General features: G+C 39.2%; 1 protein-coding gene across 1 annotated transcript in view; it reads left to right on the top strand.

The window, feature by feature from the left end:
* The window catches only part of LRPPRC (leucine rich pentatricopeptide repeat containing), a 91,553-nt gene extending 70,902 nt beyond the window's left edge, over positions 1 to 20,651 (top strand). The window contains exons 26-34 of the mRNA XM_081832308.1: positions 3,632 to 3,657; positions 5,199 to 5,287; positions 8,925 to 9,129; positions 11,173 to 11,312; positions 11,444 to 11,559; positions 14,033 to 14,107; positions 16,180 to 16,264; positions 18,252 to 18,394; positions 20,495 to 20,651. Coding sequence (XP_081688434.1) covers positions 3,632 to 3,657; positions 5,199 to 5,287; positions 8,925 to 9,129; positions 11,173 to 11,312; positions 11,444 to 11,559; positions 14,033 to 14,107; positions 16,180 to 16,264; positions 18,252 to 18,394; positions 20,495 to 20,551 — 936 coding nt within the window. The 3' untranslated portion in view covers positions 20,552 to 20,651. The remainder of the gene's footprint in view (positions 1 to 3,631; positions 3,658 to 5,198; positions 5,288 to 8,924; positions 9,130 to 11,172; positions 11,313 to 11,443; positions 11,560 to 14,032; positions 14,108 to 16,179; positions 16,265 to 18,251; positions 18,395 to 20,494) is intronic.
* The last annotated feature ends 1,782 nt before the right edge of the window (positions 20,652 to 22,433 follow it).

The raw sequence follows: 22,433 nt of genomic DNA, 5'->3' as shown, positions 1-22,433 counted from the left end.
TTTTTTAACCTATAAAAAATAACCTTTACTGGCCCTGCACAGTGCAGTACATTTTCTTTCTGTAAGATAAGCTCACCACTCATTTATGAAGTCCCTATACAGAAAAATAATTTTTTCCCTTTATCATACTCTGTTTCTTGTTCAGCAGCTAGATTCATGAGCCTTTGTGGTGGAAGGAGCCTGATGCAATGAAAACACCCAAGGGCTTTGAACTTAGGCAGGGATTCGAATCTTACTTGAAATCTCTACTGGGGAAATTACCTCCCATCTGTGAAGCTCATTTCTTCTTCTATGTGATGAGTGGATGATAATAAGACCTACATCAAAGATCCCTTCTAGGTGTTGAAGGACATAGAGTGAACTAGTGAAAATATAGGTGCTCAACACATTTTAAATGCCTTTTCTCTTTCACTGTCTGTTGTGTTTTTTGTTTGATTTTGGATTTAAAAAAAAAAATCTGTTGAGTGGTGGTGGTAGGGGTTTTGTTTCTGGCTAGTTCCTTAGAGTAAAATTAATCGGAACAAGAATAAAGTTTTCTTACCTGGTGTGTCAGTGAATGGACTCTGTTGTCTTATCCCCAAGGAGTTATCACGAAAAGTTGCATTATTAACCAGAAAGGGCCTAGAACGGAATAGATCACAGTGACCTGCTCTGTAATGTAGACCTGTCCTGGTGATGAGTTTGTAGCCTTATTTTCAGTGGCAAAGGTCAGCCTTTTCCTAGTGTATTGCAAGTTCTGAAATAATCTCTCTTGGCTCAGCTTTGGCCTTCAAAATTTTTAAGTCACAGTACTTTTGAAATACTAGAATCCTGACTAAAAAGTGGATGCTTGCCATTCTTGCAGTTTGCTGGAAATCTGTTGTTAATGCTAGTGTAATGTTATGCACCATAAGGACATATTTACTGTTTGTGTTTCATTACATTTTGAAAAATGCATATGACTGTACTTGTCTGTGGGAATGCATATATACACACGTACAGTGTATATGATGTACAGTGTATATGGATCTGTACAGTATGTATGTATACACACACATATGCACACCATATATATATCTATGGTCTTGAATCATTTGCATGTCCTATATCAAGGACAGTCACACGAAGACTTTTTAACAGTTCAAGTCTTTAATGTATTCTGTATCTCATTTGTGTGTTTACTCAGTTGCTAATTAAATTACATATCTCTAGAATACTCAAGAGATGCTCAATTAGTGACTTGGAAAATTTGACATTGAACAGCGTACCGTCCTCTGTAGTCATTGGAATCATCAAGGGGGTGGGTGTTTTTCCTAAAATTACTTTTCTCAGAAAATTATTACCTAAACTCTCTACCCTAACACTGCCCGTGGTAATCAAAGGCGTTCTAAAGCAACAGTGTTTTGGGAGGAATGGGGGCAGAGAAAAGAGAGGCGCATTTTGTGTTGAGGACTGGGTCTGATTCAGTGAGGGGACAGAAGCAAAGAAGGAAAGTTTATTTTAAATTTTTAATCCTGAGGTTGATCCTGAAATACTTCCCCAAAATACAGATTATCTTTTTTTTCCCCCATTTTAATTGGGCTTGTCCTAGAACAGTGAGCCTCACATTCTTTTAGCATGAAAAGATTCCCCACAGCCTACCCCAAAGGTTCAGATTCATTTGATCTGGTGCAGGGCCCAGGAATCTTCATTTAATAATCACCCAAGTGATTCAGTAATCGCATGATGTAAACATTTTGATCAGATACCATTAATAATGAATTGTGCTAATGTAGCACATATTAAGTATTTTAAAACATACTCACAAAATGGAAACTTTTCAGAGGATAATAAGATTTAAAAATAGAGGCTGAAAGGTTTTCTTGCCTCACCCTAGAGCATTCATGCAGTGTAAGTACCTTTCACTGAAGATGGCTCACTGATGGGTGGTTTTTCAAACTGCAGTTGTAACCAGTACGTGGGTCACGGAATCTCCCTTTAGTGGGACAGAACCGACGTTTTGTTTAAATAGAATAGAAAATATCAAAGCACTTCATGTGATAAAGATCGTTTTGTGAGTTTTATTTATATATGCACTGGTAGGTAGTGTAAAACATTTCTTCTATGTGTGACTGGATCTTGATCACACAAGTGTGAAAGCTGCTGATCTAGAAGATGTTTGCAAGCACAGCCCTTCTATTTCCCCTTCTAAGTACGATGTGTAAAATGTGGGTTGATCTTTCTTTCCCTCCTTCTCTAGATCTTCGTGAAGCCTTTTTGTACTCTTGAGGGCACTTCTATCTTAGCTATGTTATCCTTCCAGGAGTATTTTGCAGCTGCCTTTCACATATAGCTGGGTGGGCCTAAGAGAATCCTAGATGCAAAGCCTTACCATGCCTATAGGCACCTAATCTGGGGATTAGATATACATGCTTTTCCTTGAACCGAAAACATGTTCTATCTAACTATAAAAAATTTTATCTTGGGGGGTGCCTGGGTGACTCAGTGGGTTGAGCATCTGACTCTTGATTACAACTCAGGTCATGATCTCAGGGTCGTGAGATCAAGCTCCAAGTTGGGCTCTTCGCTCAGCACAGGGTCTGCTTGAGGTTCTCTTCTTTTCTCTCTCCCTCTGCTTCTCCCCCTGCTGGCGCTTGTGTGTGTGTGTGTGTGTGTGTGTGTGTGTGTGTGCGCGCGCGCGTGCGCGCGCGCTCACTTTCTCTCTCTCTCTCTCTCTCTCTCTAGTAAATAAATCTTAAAAATGTATCTTGGGTTAGATCTACATTGGGTTATTTTGAAAGTAACACTTGGCTGGAAATTCAGAAGTGGTAGTTGAAGTTCGAGTTTCTAACTATCGGGGTCATCTCTTCTTCCAGTTATGTATTCAGTGCTCTTGGGTAAAAAAGAATTGTTGGTTTTTTTATGGTCATCTTTATTGTAATATGGTGTGACCAGATGAGCCATTGTGGCAGGTAGCAGTACCCCCATGTATTTCGACAGTTACTGTCAGTCCACAGAGAGCCGTCTGTTGTTTGTTTTTAAATCTATTGTTTTTACCTGCGCGATCTCACTTGTTCAGTCTTAGGAGCAGTAGTTTTCTCTGCAAACTAAAGAATGCGGTCTTTGTTTTTGCTCTACCTTTGCTGTCTCTGATGTATTGCTAAAAATGAAGCACGCTCATTCGGGGGTTTTATCAACAAGGTCATTTAAACCTTTCCCACCAGTTATGGAACCTCAAAAGTAACAGTAATTGCAGCCTTTAAAAAATTAGCCAGCTCTCTTTCATTTTTAGTTAGAGTTACATTTCCTCATGTTTCAAAATCAAAATTTAGATATAGCGAATTCTTTCAAGGGAGGGGCACTGCTTATTTGAAGAAGAGCAGTAAGGGAGATTATTATTTTAAATCTCTGATAACACTAAACTATATTTTTAGGAAATTGCGATTTCCATTCCTCCATCACAGTCGCCACATGCGGCTAGCGACTACCCTATTGGACAACACGGATAAGGAATGTTCTCATCATCACAGGAAGTTTGATTTGACAGCTCTGGACTAGATTTTTTACTTACAAAAGGAAAGATCCAAAGTATGGGTCAGAAGCATAAACTTCTTTTATTGTTCAACACAGAGATCTCTGCCAGTACTTTCTGTAGTTTTTCTCCTTTTTCCAGTTTGGAATATATTTTGCTTTTGATTGGTCAGTTTGTACATATGTAAGATATAGATGTTCAGTATATAATGAGAGCTGGGGAGAGTTTCTGTCTTTCTGTTAATCCCTACTTTCATATTTGTATTGAATAGGCAGCTTCTTGAGATAGGAAGAGATTATTGAAAGAAACTCTTCGTGTTTTGAGGTTTTTGAAAGGCTGATAGTTCACAGTCGATGTCAATTAAAAGGGAAGTTTTGTTACTGCATGGTTTCAATGAATTTTAGGTAATATTTTCATGTAAATATGGTATGATACATGTAATAATGTTGGCTTAAGAAGTGAGCTTAATTTTAATAGTGTCTTCTGCTTATTTAATCCTGCTAAAGATTGAGAAAGTAAATCCTTTATTTTATGCAGTTTATAGTCTCATGCAGGAGTTGTTGACTTAAGAGCTTTGACAGATGGGACAAAGGAAAAAAGTCAAACTGAGCAATGGGTGCTTTGGTGGGATTAAGAGGATTGGGGTGGGGTGGGGGGATAAGAAAATCCTGTGCCCGGGGACTGCAGTGGTGAATTTGCGAGGCTGGAAGTGACTGAGAGGATGGGCAAGTCAGTGTCTTTGGAGGATTTTCTTGGGATTGACGAGAATAATTTAGCAGTGACCCTGCTTTTACTTGCAATCCGCTCAGCTTAGATGTTCATGTCGGCAGGCCGAGGTTGTTGGCGGCAAGATCATCGCTCAGCTTGATAAGGCAAACGGCCACAATTGCTTTTGCTCCTTGTGACCTGTGGAGATTTCCTAATCGGGAGATGAACCCTGGGGGCATTAAGGATGCTGAAATTTCATCACAGGGATGTGCAAACAGTGTAGCAAACAGAAATCATCTCAGGCCAGGATGGTTTTTTAATCACGTAGGTTTTAGCCATAAGTAAAGCAATTTTTGCTCTTGAGTTTTAAAAAGTTGGGGAGTTTTGTTTCAAATTAAACGTCTGGGACAAGATTCTTTTGTGAAATTTTTAATTTTAAGGTAACAGTGGTTTTAGTTCTGCATTACGATCACCTTTAAAAACTGTATGTAGCTAGATGACAGAAATTTGAAAATTAATCAACCAAATGATACGGTGTTAGTAATATGCTTTCGTTTATATTTAAAATATACAGTGCTGAAAATAAATGTTCATTTTTGTTGCTGAAAGAATAGTTTTACATTTTATAATTATGGTGAATGTAGAGAAAAGAGGAAAAAGTATCCAGCTTAGGATACAGCAGAACAATGCAGGGCATGCAGTTATTTTATCATCTAATATGTCAGCATTCAAGAATCTGAACCGATTGTTTAAAAAAAATCTTGTACTTTGTTTCTTTTGTTGCTCATTTCCAACTTTGTCATCTGTCAGAATGCAAAAAAAAATTATCCTTCTATAACCATTGACAGGATAACACAAAAGCTGTCTCCAGGTCGATATTTTGCAGCAATATTTTTAACATACGAACAGTAGTTTTTATAATTTCACCTTGGTGCTCAACCATTTATTATCGTATCAGAAGCATGTCAGTAATTCCTTTCTAAATGTCTGCTTCTTTTAGCGCTGAGACCCACATCAAGGGCTTCACACTGAACGATGCTGCCAACAGCCTCCTCATCATAACGCAAGTTAGGCGGGATTATTTGAAAGGTATGTCACAATGCTTGACCTTTACGTCACATTAATGCCTCTGCAGATTTTTCTTGTAACGCCCTTCGAATACTTGGATAAAGGAGTCCATTTAGCAAATTACCTGCTTATCAAGAGCCTTTTGTGGTAGCTGAGAGACGTAAATTACTGTACATGCATTTATAATACAGCTTGAATATGAATGTACTTGTCATTTGACCACTTAGTCCAGTTTCCATTCCATTTAACACAAGATGGGTTTTCTTAAGATGAATCACAGCTCTTCAGACATGCAAAATTTGTGTTCCAGAACGAGAGAAAGTACAGGCTTTCAAGTGCGTTAAAATTCACAGCACAAGTCATTTTGCTTTGGAAATTAACATACTTTAGAGCATCTGAAACAATTCCCAGCAGTTGTTTCTTGCATATTGTGTTGGTTGTGTATGAGATAGCAAATGAGTTAAATTGAGTGTTAAATGTGTGGGATTGTGCACCAAATGATTATAATATTGATTTTTAAAACTTAATCTAATACTTTTTCAGTAGTTCATAATACCAGCAGCAATAAAATACAATGTTTGTTTGGAGTTTGGAGTTTAGCGTTTTTCAATTAATGTTAAGATAACCGCAGAAAACTGCAGAGATGACTTTGGGGAGGACTGGGAAGGGGGCTGGCCGTTTGTTTGGTGGAGGGTATCTGTGGATCTGGAGGTCTTATGAGTGAGCTCCCAAGGGGAAAAACAGTGACTCTCTTAAATTTAGGTAGACATCTTTTCTTCTTGGGCTTTACATTTGAATTTTAATCAATACAATAAAACTGTTAAAACCAGAGTGTTGCCAATACCACAAAACCCACGCAGGAAATCTGTACGGAACGTTGAAAAGGCTCTAATTGTTCACTCTGGTATCTCCTTGCTTCCTTGGACTGTAATAATGATATTATTCTTCACTTACGTGTTTATAAAATAATTTCACATCCCTGAAGGGAAGTTGCTAATTGTGCAGCTTTACTGTCACCTATAATACCTAAATGTGCTGGTCTTTAGATGTCCTCCTAATTGATTAGGACTGAGTATATAAATGGTGATTCCTCTTTTTGCAAAATTGCTACCTCCGCACTCTCCAGGCAGGGCCAGCCCATCTAGATAGCCCTTTTGGGCAGAGCTTGTTAACTAAAACTTTAAAAGCTTTCATTTTATTTTTGATTAAAAAAAAAAACAAAACACCTTTATTTCTGTAGACATGGAGGTAAAGATACAACACTTTTTTAATTTCAGGGGGGTTAATTTTTGAGCTGAATCTGAACTGAATTTATTTATTTATTCATTCATTCATTCATTCATTTAGAACTGAGCTTAATTTAACTCCTGTCCTTCACTTGTATGTTTGGTGCCCTGTGGAAACTACAGGAAACTTGATGATGTGATTTCACATCTATTCTTCTCAGCTGTTCCGTTCAGCTGGAGGTTGGCTGGGAGCAGGAGCCGTGACACAGCCGCCTCCATCCCCACATGCCACCTCCCGCGCCTTTTGCCACCACCTAACGATGCTCGTCAGCAAGGATGGGGAGTGGTGTTGGCACAGTCCCCATGGCTGACTGGAGCTCCCAGTTTGTGAAATCCCCTTCTCCTTTTCAGGTTTCTTTTTCTCCATCCCATCTAAAACAAAAATAAAGCCAGTTCAATCTTAATGTAATTTTATAAGCAGATTCTGTTCTGGAATATTAATAGCTGATTTGTGACACCTTTGCAACATAATCACTATTACTAGGAAATTAAGGTGACTGTGAAAAGGACTCAGGGGGAGAGTGTGGATGGGTATACCATTTTGGGTGTCCCTTAGGTCCTGAACTATACAGTGGGCGAGTCCTGTCACGGAAATTTGATTTAGGTTCTAAGGTCCCATGTTCCCTTTGGGTAGATGTAAAATGATCAACTGCCCCAGTCCTCCTCTCTCTCTTATTTACACATGCGCCCGTAGATGCAGGCTCTGGGGTGTTGGATTCTGGGGTTGGTGTCTAGCAGTATGACCTTGGGCAAATTATTTAAACTCTGTGTACCTCAGTTTCTCACCTATAAAATTGGTACTTAGCTCAGAAGGGTAGTTGTGAGTGTAGCTGCTTACTGCTGTGTCTGCATGCTCAGCGAAGGTAGAAAAGGTCCAGTTTATGCTAGTTACTATCATCACTATCGTTATCTTTCTTCTGTTATTTTGATCCAGTGGTGAGAAGATCCTCCCTAGCAGATGGTACTCTTGGTTAAAAGAACGTTTTTAAGTTGATTATCTATGACTACCAGTTAAGAAGATTTTATCAAGCTTTTTTTAAAATAGGTTATATTACTAATAAATAACATTTTTTGTTTCCTAAATATACATGTGTATTTATAAATGTGCCTTTTAAACTACCTATTTTCTCTTCCCCACTTGAGAATCTGGAGTATTTAAAAATTGTTTACTCAGTAATAAACACTGAACGCATTATGTTTTTTACTGTAGCACTTTTAATACACTGTTTAATTATTACCCTTTCCCTATTCTTCTGTAGAAGACAGGTTGTTCTCATTTGGAAGCTGCCTTCAGAGTCTTAGTGTTTTTCTAGGTTACATTGCTTTAATTTTGAAAAAGCCATGAAGGGGCGCCTGGGTGGCTCAGTTGGTTAAGCGACTGCCTTCAGCTCAGGTCATGATCCCAGGGTCCTGGGATCGAGTCCCACATCGGGCTCCCGGCTCAGCGGGGAGCCTGCTTCTCCCTCTGACCCTCTCCCCTCTCATGCTGTTTCTCTCCTACTCACTCTCTAATAAATAAATAAATAAATAATCTTTAAAAAAAAAAAAAAAAGCCATGAAGTTTTTCTTGGTAGCGGTAGTGGTGATTGTTATGCTGAGTATTAAATTTTCCCTCCAGTCTACCACTTTATCTTTAATGTAATGATTTCGCTACACTGGCACGTGAGTCCGGAAATTGAAAGGATATTCCATATTTATCCATGATCAGGTACTTATTTAAAAAAAAACCTGTGGCTATATCCACGGGAATCTGATGATCTGTATTTTCTTTGAAAAATGAGTGCCAGCAAATACCTACTAAGTGTTCAATCATGTAAAATGAATTTGTTAGTGTGGAAGTTGAATGGCGCAGTTTGGCGGCGGCTGCATAGCCGATCCTGTTTAGACAAGAAAGAGACCTTTTTTTCAAGGAAGAATCTTTGGGATATTAGGAGATTTTGATAATCAGGTAATCTTTGAGTGTAAAAAAGTCTGGGAAAGTATGAATGTGGTAGAAGTTAACAGTATTTTGGGAGACTCTTTAATTTTTAAAATTCTGATTTATATTTTTCGGAACTTGCCAGTTTCCTTGAAATCAGTCCTTGAATGTTATCCCTGAAGGGAACCCACATTGTGTCAGTAGCATTTGTATTTTCTCTCTGATTATTTAAAGAAGAAATTCCCTGGTCTCTGATATTTTATAGTCAAATAAATCATCAATTTTTTTTTTAGGCTTCTCATAAAGTATTAATATTTTCTGTAATCTAGAATAAATTATTCACAGCTTTTTGTGTGTAGCCATTTGGTGCTTGTATTTAAAAGCTGGTTTTCAAAATGCATTAGGCAGTACGGTTCATAAAAGAAAAACTCTGTCGCCTGCTCTTCTATTACAGAGGCTCTAACAACACTAAAAACAGCCTTGGATCTGGAGCAGATACCTTCTAGGATAGCAGTGACCCGCCTTATTCAGGCCTGTGCCTTGAAGGGTGATGTAGAAAGCATACAGGCGATTCAGAAGATGGTAGATGGACTTGAACATTCAATTGGACTTTCAAATATGGTTTTCATCAATAACATTGCTTTGGCACAAATAAAGAAGTGAGTATTTTCAACTTTTCCTTTCCTGGATACTGGAAGGAGCATTATCTTAAATACCACCTTTTAAAACCTTTCTTAGGCTATTAGAAACCATATCAACTGCAGAGGAAATATTGATGCCAGTTGCTGATTGTTCTCTAACTATTAGGGAATAATTATATGTTAAAAAATGTGTTTTAGCTTTAATAGACCTTAGAATGACATTTATCAAAATTTTTAAATCCATGAGACTTTCTCCACAGTTGATAACTTTTCTCATTCATACGGGCCAGGGCCTTGTTGTTGAAACACTGACACAAATGAGGAAAATGAGTTCATTGCATTGTCAGCAACACTTGAGGGTGACACTCTACTAGAACATTGCAGAAGCGGAGGGACACACAAGCTTGTTGAAAATATGCATGTCTGTTTTCCCCACCGTTCTACGCATCCCCTCCTGTCAACACACACCCATAAAAAGGGAGGTGTTTAGAGGTGATTCTCTTACCACCATCTCTAGATTCCTTGTGTAGACTCGCCACTGTATAGAAGTAAATAAGTACTTGATTTTTACTAGCCTGGCAAGCAGAGTACGTTGCTCAAGTTTAAGATTCGTGGGATGATTATGAAATTAACACTCTTCATGCTTTTAAGTGTTCTTTAGTAGTTAACCTCACATACAGTTAATGGGTTGTGATCATTAAAATGTAATGTTTGTTTTTGCAGGGGTTTTTGTTTGTTCCCATTTCTCTGGGCAGAGAGGTTTTGTTTTGTTTTTCCCTTTTAAAACTGTTTCCCCCCCAGACAGAACTTCAAATTTTCCCTTAATAAGAAAATGTAGATATGTTAAGTCAGAAGATCAAGGAAATTATTTATCTATTATTTTATTTCATTTATTTCATTTATTATTTTATTATTTATTATTTATTATTATCCAAGTAAATCTGGATGAATTTTAGAATGTTACCATATTAAACAGTTTTATATGATGTGGAGAAGGTGTTTTTATTCACTATTAAATAATTATCTCACTAAAACCCATAAGAAAATGTAACAGAGTATTCATTTTTATTAGAGAATTCATATGTGTTAGGTAAGAATTCTCACATAAAATTGATTATTTGGATTTGGATTGCTGTATCATAACGTAAAGTATCGATCAAGGAGTACCTTGACCAAAAAGATAATCGTGCAGATTATTTACATCATAACTTGTTAAGTAAGGCTATGTCATTGATTTTTTTTAAATGTAAACTGTAAAGATACTTTTTTCTAAGAATTTTAGTATAAACTGATTATTTTTCAAATGTGTGTGATACCCGACAAAAACAAATTGATGTGACCGTGGTTGAAAGACACGAAAGTAGACCTTTGGGGGCGCCTGGGTGGCTCAGTCATTAAGCGTCTGCCTTCAGCTCAGGTCATGATCCGAGAGTCCTGGGATCGAGCCCCACGTCGGGCTCCCTGCTCCACGGGAAGCCTGCTTCTCCCTCTCCCACTCCCCCTGCTTGTGTTCCTGCTCCCACTCTCTCTCTCTCTCTCTCTAATAAATAAAATCTTTAAAAAAAAAGTAGACCTTTGAAGACCTCATGAGATTCTTTAAGAATCCTGAGGTATGATGCAAGATCTTCACCTCATGCAGTAGGGAGTAGTTGTAGATCATAAAGCCAAAGTTATAGCACTTAAAATAAGTTTTCATTTTATACCCCAAGAGCTGCAAAATCAAATCAGATATTTAAGCTAAACTGCTTTCTTAAGTTACTGTCATTGATTCTTCTATATATGTGTTCGATCTTGTCTCCAGAGCAGTGTTTTACAATAAGCAACTACTTCAGTTATTGTAGCATGAACTACCTAGTGATTGCCTTTGCCACCTCCATGTGATTAAGTTCAATTTGCATAGTGGTTTTTATCCGGGTTAGTGGTATTCATATTTCCTTTTTTTCCTGAAGTATTTGTATGTGTGAGTCCCAAAGTAAGTTCTCATACTAAAACTGCCTGCCATATTAATACAAAAGCAAGACTTTTTTTTTTTTTTACAATTTATTTTGCTTTGTCTTACAGCAATAACATAGATGTTGCAATAGAAAACATTGAAAATATGCTTACTTCGGAGAATCAAACTGTGGAACCCCAGTACTTTGGCTTGGCATACTTATTCAGAAAAGTAATAGAGGAGCAATTGGAAGCAGCCGTTGAAAAGAGTAAGTGAGCTGTTCTTGCTAAAGAACACAGAAGCACATTTTCTCTCTGGTCAGCCTGGACCAGATGTCTTTTGTGGATGAGTTATACCACTGTTTAAACAAAAGCTTTCTCTTACCTGTTACTTTTTCAGTAAGCATCATGGCAGAGAGACTGGCCAATCAGTTTGCAGTTTACAAACCTGTCACTGATCTTTTCCTTCAGCTTCTGGATTCAGGCAAGGTGGATGATGCCAGAGCTCTCCTACAGGTAATGACTCACCACACCTGGAGCAGTGGGGCTTGGGGCTTGTGAGAAGTAAATTGAGAAATTACCAGACCTAGGTGTGGGGTAGGCTGCCGGCAATGGAGCATGGTGCTGCTAGAACATGTACGTTCAGTGTGAATCAAGGTCCCGTGACACGGACTGGATTGTAAGTTGGAGGCTGCTGGTTTTAAAGATGCCAGTCCATGCTAGAAATGCCGAACCCCTTAGGTTTAAAGGGGAGTGAGGGCAGACGTGTTTTGCTGACTGATTTAAAGACAAATGTTTCTGTGCAGATAGGTAATGCAAAACCACTCCTTTGATTTCCTACTTTAATTTCTCTAGCGCTAAAGACTCTGCATCACCATGGCAACACAGTTTGCAAACAAAAAGTAGGAAATGTTTGCTTTTCAAGTACAGCTTCTCACTTGAGTACTCATTCTCAGTGCCTTAGTCAAGGTTTATTAAGAGTTGAATTTGCTTTCTATTCACTTGTGTGTCACAGACACATTAGATGACAAATGCAGGTCTCTGTGGCCCGCACTCTCAGTTAAATTAGCAATCTTCGGGGAAGGAGACAACTGCATTCATGCCATTTTAACAGCACTAAGTATAAAGCTGTGCCAAGTGCCGACAGAACGGCGGGTGATCGGAGCTGCCACTGGCAATGTACACAAACAGGCGCCGCTGGGGAGCCCTTCCCAGCAGGTGGCAGTCAAACAGTCACCGTGATCCCGCCAACGGCTGTGTTTGTGTAGACTCCCTGTGTCAAATTGAGGCCCGGGACCAATTTCTGATAGTAAATAGTATTATGTTCAGTTCCGTTTTTATGAGCTGTGAAACATGTTAAGTGGTAGATGGGGAAGGTGAAACCGCACCCCTGTGCCGGAGCTCTCGTTCGTTCGGATCCTTCAGGTTCATTTGGTTGGCAGAACCCAAGCCATTTTTAAAGGGAGTTTTGAGAAATCTCTGTGTGAACGGTTTTGTAAAAGGTGGAAATTGGCACTTGCCTCTGCGGCTTTTTTACTTTCTGTTCCTGGACAGAGAGAAACTCCAGCTAAATGGGAATGTTCTTGTCTGGTTTGGTTTGATTCCTTCCCCCCACCCACCCTCCCTCCCCCCCCCTTTTTTTTTTGTAACAGAAAAGGCAGTCTATCTCAGGGATTCCAGGAAGCTTTTCATTGTCTTCCCTTGCTGCCTTTAATGTTAAAAGTTCCATCTGAAAGGAATAAACTCTGAGGCTTTATCCTGGTGTGTACATAACTCAGTGTACCTACCAGGGGGATGTGCGTCTCTGATTATACATCTTTAACACACTATTTTGATGGTTCTTCAGAAAGTGGCACTTGCTCTTTCATCTGCCAGCATGTCCCGAGCCATCACCATCCGGGCGCTTGCTGGAGTGCACGCTGACAGCAGCCTCAGCTGGGAGGCGGCGGGGTGCTGCCTGGGCCCTCGGAGCCGCACTCACACAGCGGCCTGTCGCGCTCCTGGTGACAGCTGTGTGTTGATGTAGCCCCCACGGTCTTTTCGTTGTCATCCCTTCAGTAGACGGAGGCCTCCGACGAGAAACCCTTTACCCATCCTTTACCTGCTTGTCAAACAGCAAAAGATTATTCTTGCTGCAGCGAAGAATACTTTATTCACAGATGTCGAAAACATCAGTTTATAATGTAAATGTTCTCTGTGTGTCCCCAAAAGTTCTTTTTGTACTATTCGTTTTAGCACTGACAGTGTTTTAAAGCTTTGAAAGAGCAGTGTGCTTTGCGAAACTTAAAAGAATGACATCTGTGATGAGTGTAAACTAAAATATTGTCTTGCCATATTTGATTTCACTGTAGCATCTAAGATTGGATAGACACTTGATTTATCTGGTCTGTCATATAAACTTTCTTTTTTTTTTTTTTGAGTTTAACTTTTGTCTCTTTCTCAAGCGCTGGCTGTCTGTTGCAATGAAAGCCTTTTATAAAATAGAGAGATTGAAATCAGTCCTTTTGTATGCATAAGTGTAGGTAATTATACTTTAAAGAGAACTTGCTTTGTACATTTTAATTTTTATAAAGAAACGAGCAGTTATCTCCCTGACACCTTATTAAATGTATAATTAACCTTATGATCCCTAGCTCACTTGTGAATGCTTGGCAGAATAATTGGAGAGGAATAGTGCTTCTTTTTTTCCTCTTTCTTTGCAGTCCTAAACCTTATTCTGTGGTTGTTGAAGCATTAGTTTAATTTTTCCTTTTTCTGTTTAAACAAACTTTATACTTGCAGTGCCAAGGGCGACATAGTCCCGAGAGCTCAGCGTAGCTCCCATTTGTTTTCTGTTTTCTTACCGTACAAAAATGGGTTGACGATTAGGCCTTCCCATTGGTAATGATACATTACTGTATTATTGTGAACTTTGTTAATTGGAAATACTCACCTTGGTCTACTTGTTTATCAAAAACCTTCATTTACTGAATGATGTTTCAATTTTTAGAGATGTGGCGCGATTGCTGAACAAACTTCAATCTTCTTGGTGTTCTGTATCAGGAGCTCTCAGAGACCAGGAAAGGTACTGTGCTTGACTTGCTGACAGGTCAGGGATGCTAGAAGCCAGGCTTGTTCAGGGTACCGAGTTTCACGTTAAGAGCTTTGGTTCAGTACCTTACCTAAAAACACTATAGAGACTGAAGATTTTGCTTGTCTCTACTTGTTTACTTTTTTAGATGTTGATACAGAGTCAGTTCTGGCTCCATTCTTGTACTGGAAATGCAAAAGAAGTTCACACAGTGAATTCCCCCTTCATGTAGTTGTGTGAGAAGAGCCCTAAGAAAGGGCCCCTTACAGGGGCACTTGGCTGGTTCAGTGGGTAGAGCATGCGACCCTTGATCTCGGAGTTGTGAGTTCGAACCCCAAATTGGGTGTAGAGATTACTTTAAAAAAAAAAAGAAAGAAAGAAAGGGTCCTTAAAAATGGAAGATAAAAATCCTGTTGCTTAGGTCATTTGGTCCATTTAACAGTGGGGAAGCACTGCGGAGGGACATGTCCCACTGCAGAGTGTCTGTCCATGCTGGTGGCTACTTCTGGCCATTTCTCAGGTCCAAGCCGTCAGGTAGATGGGCCACTTGGCTTTAAAACTGGCATGTGCCACAAATTCATGTTCTCTATTTGTATAGTTACCTTATTTACACTAAAAGCTACGTGTGTGTATGTGTAAAACCAGAACCAAGTCCTATTTTTGATGTTAAAAAAAAAAAAAAAAGGGCACCTGGGTGGCTCAGATGGTTAAGCTTCTGCCTTTGGCACAGGTCATGATCCCAGGGTCCTGGGATCGGGTTCCACATTGGGCTCCCTGCTCAGTGGGGAGCCTTTTTCCCCCTCTGCCTCTCTCTCTCTCTCTCTCTCTCTCTTATGAATAAATAAATAAAATCTTTAAAAAAAAAAGAATAAAACATATTTCCAAAAACTTTTTGTAGATCTGATTTTACCTATTGAGTACCACAAACCCCATTCTTAGTTTATTTGGGCACATATAAAGTTTCAAACTGAGTGCCAATTGTAATGTTTAGTTTATGCAAAACATTTAGGTTTCCAGTCTGAGAGGTCTCGTTCTCCTTAATTTCCCCCACACTAACACACTGCTTTTTGTCTTTTTTTTTTTTAATTTACCTAATTGCACTTTTTATCTCTGACTCAGATTTATTTACAGCAAACAGCTTTTCAAAGAGACTGTTTTTTAAATTTGTGATTAAAAAATGTAAGAAATCTAGAAAGTGCTTGTCACTGTACATATGGGTCCATGCCCATATGCCAAGTAATGTACTGCCTTGCTCGGAAGATGGACAGGAAGTGTACAGTAATATATCTGCTGAGAACATTCCTCCCAGGAGACTTTAAATTGTAGGAAGTCCTGACAGGATGTAGGTCCCGTTATATAGATTGAGTAAATGTGTAAAAAGTGAATTAGGATTTTTAAAAAACTCCAGTAACAGCGTCTAGCTGTTTGGCAGAATAAGTAAGCCAGATGTAGTTTCTTTTGTGAGATGGGAACATGGCATAAAGGTATATAAAATCCCTCCTTGATTTACCCAGCAGTATCGGAATGTTTTTGGTTATCACTAGGGTGTGGCAGGTCTGTATTCACTACAGGAACTAAACCAATAGGTGTGTCCAGATAACCTCTGAAAGTAATCAAGTAAACATTCCAGTGAGATCTGGAAATCCTCTTTTTATATACAAAGCAGGGAACACTTCTGGAATGTTTGAATTCTTCACATTTTATTTAAAAATCTTGGCACTTGAAGATACAATTATTACCTCTTTCTACTCTTTGGGATCTCATAACTTCTTGGTAAGGCTACCAACTGACAAAAGAAGCAGTCTTCATGATATTTTAGGAAAATATTCATAGAAGTGTGAATGGAATTTCATTAATTTTTGAAAGAAGCTTGTTTGTTTTGGCTGTAAATTATTAAATGGACAATAAATACCAAGATACACAGAAGGGAAAAAAGTTTATTAAATTCAATAGACAGTTGTGTTGTTAATTGTTGTGAAAATTTCCTGATATAATATCCATAAATCAGTGTTTTACTTCACTTTTCTTTCAAGTTGTGGTAACATTTCGTATATTTAATTTCCTAGGCATCAACTCTGAAATCTTTGTTAGAATTGATTCCTGAATTAATTGAAAAGGAAGAAGCATACACTTCGGTCATGAAAAGCTATGGTAATAAGTTTAATCTGACTTTGTTATTTAGGTGATGTAGATATTTGTAGTATAGTCAACTAAGTCTTCAACTGAAAGACAGTAATCCTAAATATTAGGTAACTATGATATGAATAATTGATTTAGTTTTAGAAAATGTTTTAAAACTGTATTTAAGAAAAATATGTACTTATTCATATAACTTTAACATAAAAAAGTCTCACTGAGCATCTTCATCGGGGCCCAGCTACGTTGAATAGGACCCCAGGCTCCCGGAAAGACTTGGAAGTATATATACTTGGGCATATATATCCTGGGAAGCAATCCAGTCTCCCCAAGGCCACCTGAAACATAACATGAAATGGGTACATGTTTGAGACTGTTACGTGACTTGCCTTCTTGCTCCTTCAGTACCCTCCCCACCTGCCTACATTTTTGAACTAACAGACCCCTTAATTAAAAGGTGAGCCCCAAGATTTTACTTTAAATCACAGTTGAAATTGCAGTCTTATTTAAGCAGTTTGTTCCCCGATTGCCAGCTCATCACATATGAAACAGGGAACCAGGCTAAAGTTTTCTCAGTAATCAAGGTAAATGTAAGCATTTCATTTCCTAGTTATGATCACCTATCCATCTGCCACCCACTGATTTGCTCACGTGAGGCAAGGGGTAAATAATTGCTTTGTTGATTTTATTGTTTTCGGACAACAAACTGCAATCAGAATTAGTAACTTGGTTCTCCGTTTTCCACCCTTACGAGGGGACCGTGATATATTTCAAAATAGAGGCAATAATCATAAACTTCTCAAAGTTCAATTAGGGGGTTTGGGAGATGCTAAGTAATAAGTACCACGAAATAGTGTCAAAATAGAATAAAACTGCTACTAAACTGTGTAATCCCACTTGGGAATTGGGACGGGGAGGAACAGGGAGACCAGGAAGGTAGTGAAAGGCAAGATGGAAGAGGTTTCTGAGTAGCTTCCTGGAAGATGGTAGAGCTTGAGCTCAGCCTTTGATAGTGGCAGAGAAAGGTTTTGGCCCCTGCAGGGATCAGTTTTCCTATAGACAGGAAATTGACTTCACCCAAACTGCAAAGATCTGTTCAAGTCCCGTGAGAACTGATGAGTCATCCATGCTCGCTCCCTTTTGGGAGATCCTTGGATCCTTGGAGTGATCCTTGGATTGACTTCTTCCATCTGCCCTGGTGCTGCTGGAGTTGGGATCGGTTCTGCAGCACTGTTGTAGGGTAGGGGATTGTTAGGTGCTTAGATGGTGACAGTCTAATGCAAAATTAAAGAGTTGAACTACCACCAGTAATTGCTAGTAAAGCCCTTGTAATCTCAACAGTAAACCTGGAAGTGAAATTTCTACATGGCAGCCACAACCGGAGAGCCAGCTAAACTTAGCCCCAGGCTACTTCGTCAGCCATTTAAGTGAACTAAATATTAGTGTAACTTGTTATTGTTAGGTAGATATGTATAGTTCTTTTATGCAGATAATGTATTTAGACTATTTTTTGTTACTGTAGCCAAATATATTCCTCATATTTGCTTCTTTTACAGTAGAATGTATTGCCAGTCTTTTTGGTGTTGTTTAGCTGATGATCTCTATCTTGATGTAGGTCTCGATTTCCACATAATTTACGTGACCCTCACAACAGTCCTTGAATTAGCTTGATTTCAAGTGTGGTTTTAAGCAGAAGAGGGTTGAGTGGTGTGTGTTTACTCCATGATTGAGGACTTTGGTTTGTGGTCACTTTTAACTATCATGGGTCCTTTAGTAGCTTTTTTTGTCATCTTCCTTCTCTTTCATCCTGACTAATGCTGAATGAGAGGTGTGGGGAGGAATGAGGGAGCTGGTAGACTCTGGATGTGGTTTTTTTGCTCAAAGTAGTTAAGTATTCGTTTGTCTTGGAATAAAGGGATTCAGGAGTCCCTGAATGGCTAAGTGTTCTTGGGAAAAGAGGAAGGTAGGTTGTCTTTATCTGTGATTAATATCTTTTTTCCAGTCTTAGACAAGGATGCTGTATCTGCTAAAGCACTATATGAATATCTGACTGCAAGGAATATAAAATTGAATGATCTGTTTCTAAAGCGTTATGCAGTTTTGCTGAAGAATGCTGGAGAGCCTGTCCCCTTCACCGAACCCCCTGTGAGTATTTCTTAATGGGGGGGGGGAATACCTCTACAGATTTATGTATGCTTCATATTAATGTGTAAAAAAGAAAAAAATAAGTTGAATACTTAATTACATAAGGATTAGATCTCTGTGAAGAGGCCTCAGAGGAGGGCTTCCGGAACTGAGCAGTCGGGCTGCGGGTTTGGCTGTGGGAGAACATGGCCCCATGGGACTGAGGTTTGAAATACAAAGTCAGTCTCGGACCTTCAGCTATAGGTATGGATTTATCAAATGTCCTTGGGGCAGTTCTCTCATCATTTCAACTTGAAATAGGATTTAATGGCCTGTATTTCAATAGCTATGCTCATTGTCTCCCTGTGAATTACTTGTTCATTTTATTTTTTTTTAAGATTTTATTTATTTATTTGAGACAGAGAGAATGAGAGACAGAGAGCATGAGAGGGAGGAGGGTCAGAGGGAGAAGCAGACTCCCTGCTGAGCAGGGAGCCCGATGCGGGACTCGATCCCGGGACTCCAGGATCATGACCTGAGCCGAAGGCAGTCGCTTAACCAACTGAGCCACCCAGGCGCCCTACTTGTGCATTTTAAGCACGTTGGTTTTTATTTCTTCGTCTAGGAAGGTTTTTTTTGTTTGTTTTTAATTTAGGTAGAATTGACATAACCTTATAATAGCTTCAGGTGTGCAACGTAGTGATTCCATATTTGTGTATATGGCAAAAGGATCACCACAGTAAATCCATTAACATCCATCACCACACATAGTTTCACATTTTTTTCTTGTGATGAGAACGTTCAAGATCCACTCTCCTAGCTACTTTCCCATATGCAATACCGTATTATGGACTAGAGTCACCATGCTGGACATTCCATCCCTATGACGTACTCATTTTATAACTGGAAATTTGTACCTTTTGTCTCCCTTCATCCCTTTTGCCCACCGGAGGCAACCACCAGTCTGTTCTGTACACCATGAGCTTGGGGCTTTTTGTTTGCTTTTTGGTTTTTGATTTTTGTTTTGTTTTTTAGATTCCACATAAGTGAGGTTATATGGTATTTTTCCACATATAAGTGAGGTTATATGGTATTTGTCTTTTCTTTGTGATTTATTCCATTTAGCTGAAAGCTCTCAGGGTCTATCCATGTTGTCGCAGATGGCAAGATTTTATTCCTTTTTATGGCTGAATAATCTTCCGTGTGTGTATCATATATATATATGTACGTATCACGTTTTCTTTATCCATTCATCCCTTGATGCACACTTAAGTTGTCTCCATGTCTTGGCTACTGTAAATAATACTGCGGTGAACATGGGGGTGCATATCTTTTCAAATTGGTGTTTTTGTTTTCTTTTGGTGAATATCCAGTAGTGGACTTACTGGATCATATGGTATTTCCATTTTTTAGTTTTTTGAGGAACCTCCATACTGTTTGCACAGTGGCTGCACCACTTTACATTCCCACCAACAGTGCAGGGGGGTCCCCTTTTCTCCACATCCTCACCAGCACTTGTTATTTCTTGTCTTTTGTATCCTAGCCATTCTGACAGGTATGAGGTGCTACCTCGTTGTGGTTTTGATTTGCATTTCTGTGGTGATGAGTGGTGTTGAGCATCTTTTCATGGGTCTCTTTGCCATCTGGATGTCTTCTTCGGAAAAATGTCTCTTCAGGTCCTCTGCCCATTTTTAATCAGTTGCCCAGGAAATTTCGTTTGTTTTGTTCTATTTTAATAAGAGAAATCATACATGCAAAATTCCTTTTTATTGTGTCATTAAGCTGCCAGTCAGTACACCATGTTTTTTTTTGAACCTTCCGTAGCCAGGTGTGACTACCTGCACGCACACGCACATGCAATGCGCACACACAGCGGAGGCTCTCGATGCAGCTTTAACTCTAGACTCGAGGCCCTTCAGCTAATTGACTTCATGAACAGAAAGGAGTGCTGAGGCTTGAGGGGACAGCACTTGCCATGGGCCCAGCGGTCTTTGCTATCAGTTTGCAGCACTTTATGCCTTTTGAGGGTTTTGTTTTGTTTTGTATGACTTTTGAGTTTTGTGCCACGAGTTCTCGCAAGTGACTATACCTGTAACTTCCCTCCCTTTGTCTCCTTAACAGGAAAGCTTCGAATTTTATGCAAAGCAGTTAAAGGAATCAAGGGAAAACCCTTTGTGAAGCAAGCAGGCACTATATTTTGTGTGTATTTGTGATTCAATGTCTAAAATGTTATTTTTTAAATATATTTGAGAGTACAGAATAAATAAATGAAAAGTTACTTTGTGTATTTTTTTTTATTCATAATGTATATATTTTCAACACTTTATTGACAGTAACTGTGCACTTAGTCACTAGACTTTTGGGGGTTTTGCCGACAACATAAATTCTACAGCATTTTTTCCGACGGCTTCTGATGTTTGAAGCTGTAAGTTTTCAGGGTTCTTCTCCCAGTGACTCTTCAGGTCCCCTGTTCTGTTTTGTTCATTATTTTCATGAAAATGTTATTCCTTTATTTAAGACTTGCTGGTTAATACTGTGTATCTGCAAATTTTGGAGCTAGACAAAATGATGCTCAGTGAGCTTCCTAAGGCTTTACTATTCTATGATAGGAATTCTCTTCATGTGTGAAACCCTGCATTATTTTCCAGGTTCGTAAATTGCTGTCACCGGTAGGCATGTTGTAAGTCATCACATCTAGCACTCGTTTTCCTTGCCCTCGGTCAGGGTGCTATTTGCCAATGCCTGGCTGCTCCCTGCCATGCTTTCCCTCCTACCACGGAGGCTTCTGAGAGGCTCCGTTCATAGATGTCTCTAAGACTGAGTCCTAGCTGTGACTTGGATCATGAAGCGGAGAGCAGTGCATTACCTCTTGTCTTGGTTTCAGGTTTGCCAGCACCAGTACCCCCTACCCTAGGCTTTTGTTACTTCATACTCATCCTTTGAATGTGTGATTGTATATATGAAGGAAATTGTCGTTTGTATTCAGTGTTATCAAAGTTATCCCCAAATTGGCTTTCATGCCTATTAATATCTATATTATCCGTTGTTACTGTAGAAGAATTCAGGCTGGGTTGTGAAACACTTTACCATTACAAAAGTGTCTTAATATGCAACAGTGACCTATTTGGGGATTAGGTAATTAATTACCCAAAACGTTGAAAATGTTTTATTTGAGGTTTATCCTTATCCATTTGAAATCAGTGGTTCCCACTATTTACATGAGGGGAGACCTTGCCTTGTAGGAAGTAAGCTGGCCTCATGCTGGTTGTGCTGCTGACCTGAGTTGTGGACCCAGCCATCCTTCATCTAGAGCCTGCAGATGACACGAAAGGGAGGGGTGCGTTGATGGAGGGAAGCCAAGAAGTAAACGTCATCATGGGATTGGCCGTGCTTTCCTTCATCTCTGTTTTGTGGAGTTAGACCTCTGGGTTCAGAGGCCTCGGCCAATGCCAGGTCCCAGCCTAGAGGACTTAATGAAGCTCTCCTTTGTTTGCTCCCCAGGGGCAGGACCTGGAGCTGTTGTGTATGTACCTGTATTGTCTGCTTGGCCATGAGCCTCACGCCTGTTAGTGATTGCACTGAAGCAGGCCCTATTTTTTGCAGTTATGCTAACCATAAGTTATTGGAGCAACACTTTATTGATGTTCATTGAAATAGGTCTCTCAGAAGAGGCATAACCTTGGGACATACCCTGGACTTCCCAGTTTTGTCTGGGCCAGAGACAGAGTATAATCTTATTTGCATGAAGTGACTCCAAGCCAGCCTTGTATATTGACGCTGGTAAAATGCCAGGTGCAGTGCCGAGGAAATAGGTACAAATCCCTCATCTAGCATTCTAAACAGCACCACTGGCTTCCCCTTTTGAATTTAAATATTAAAAATGTAATTGTGTATTTTATGTGGGCTAAGAAATGCTTTCTAAATATCTAATAGCAAAATTGAAACAAATAGAAATAGACAGCAAACACAATTATAGCACACAATAATACGTTTTAGACTAAAATTATAAGCAAACAGCTAACTCTAAAAAAGTAAATGTCATTGTAAACTTTTGGAAAGT

Source organism: Leptonychotes weddellii, chromosome 10, assembly GCF_054177405.1.
Source record: "Leptonychotes weddellii isolate Sample4059 chromosome 10, ASM5417740v2, whole genome shotgun sequence".
NCBI classification, from domain to species: Eukaryota; Metazoa; Chordata; class Mammalia; order Carnivora; family Phocidae; genus Leptonychotes; species Leptonychotes weddellii.
The sequence above is the reverse complement of the archived record's forward strand: the minus strand, read 5'-3'. Positions and strand labels throughout refer to the sequence as shown.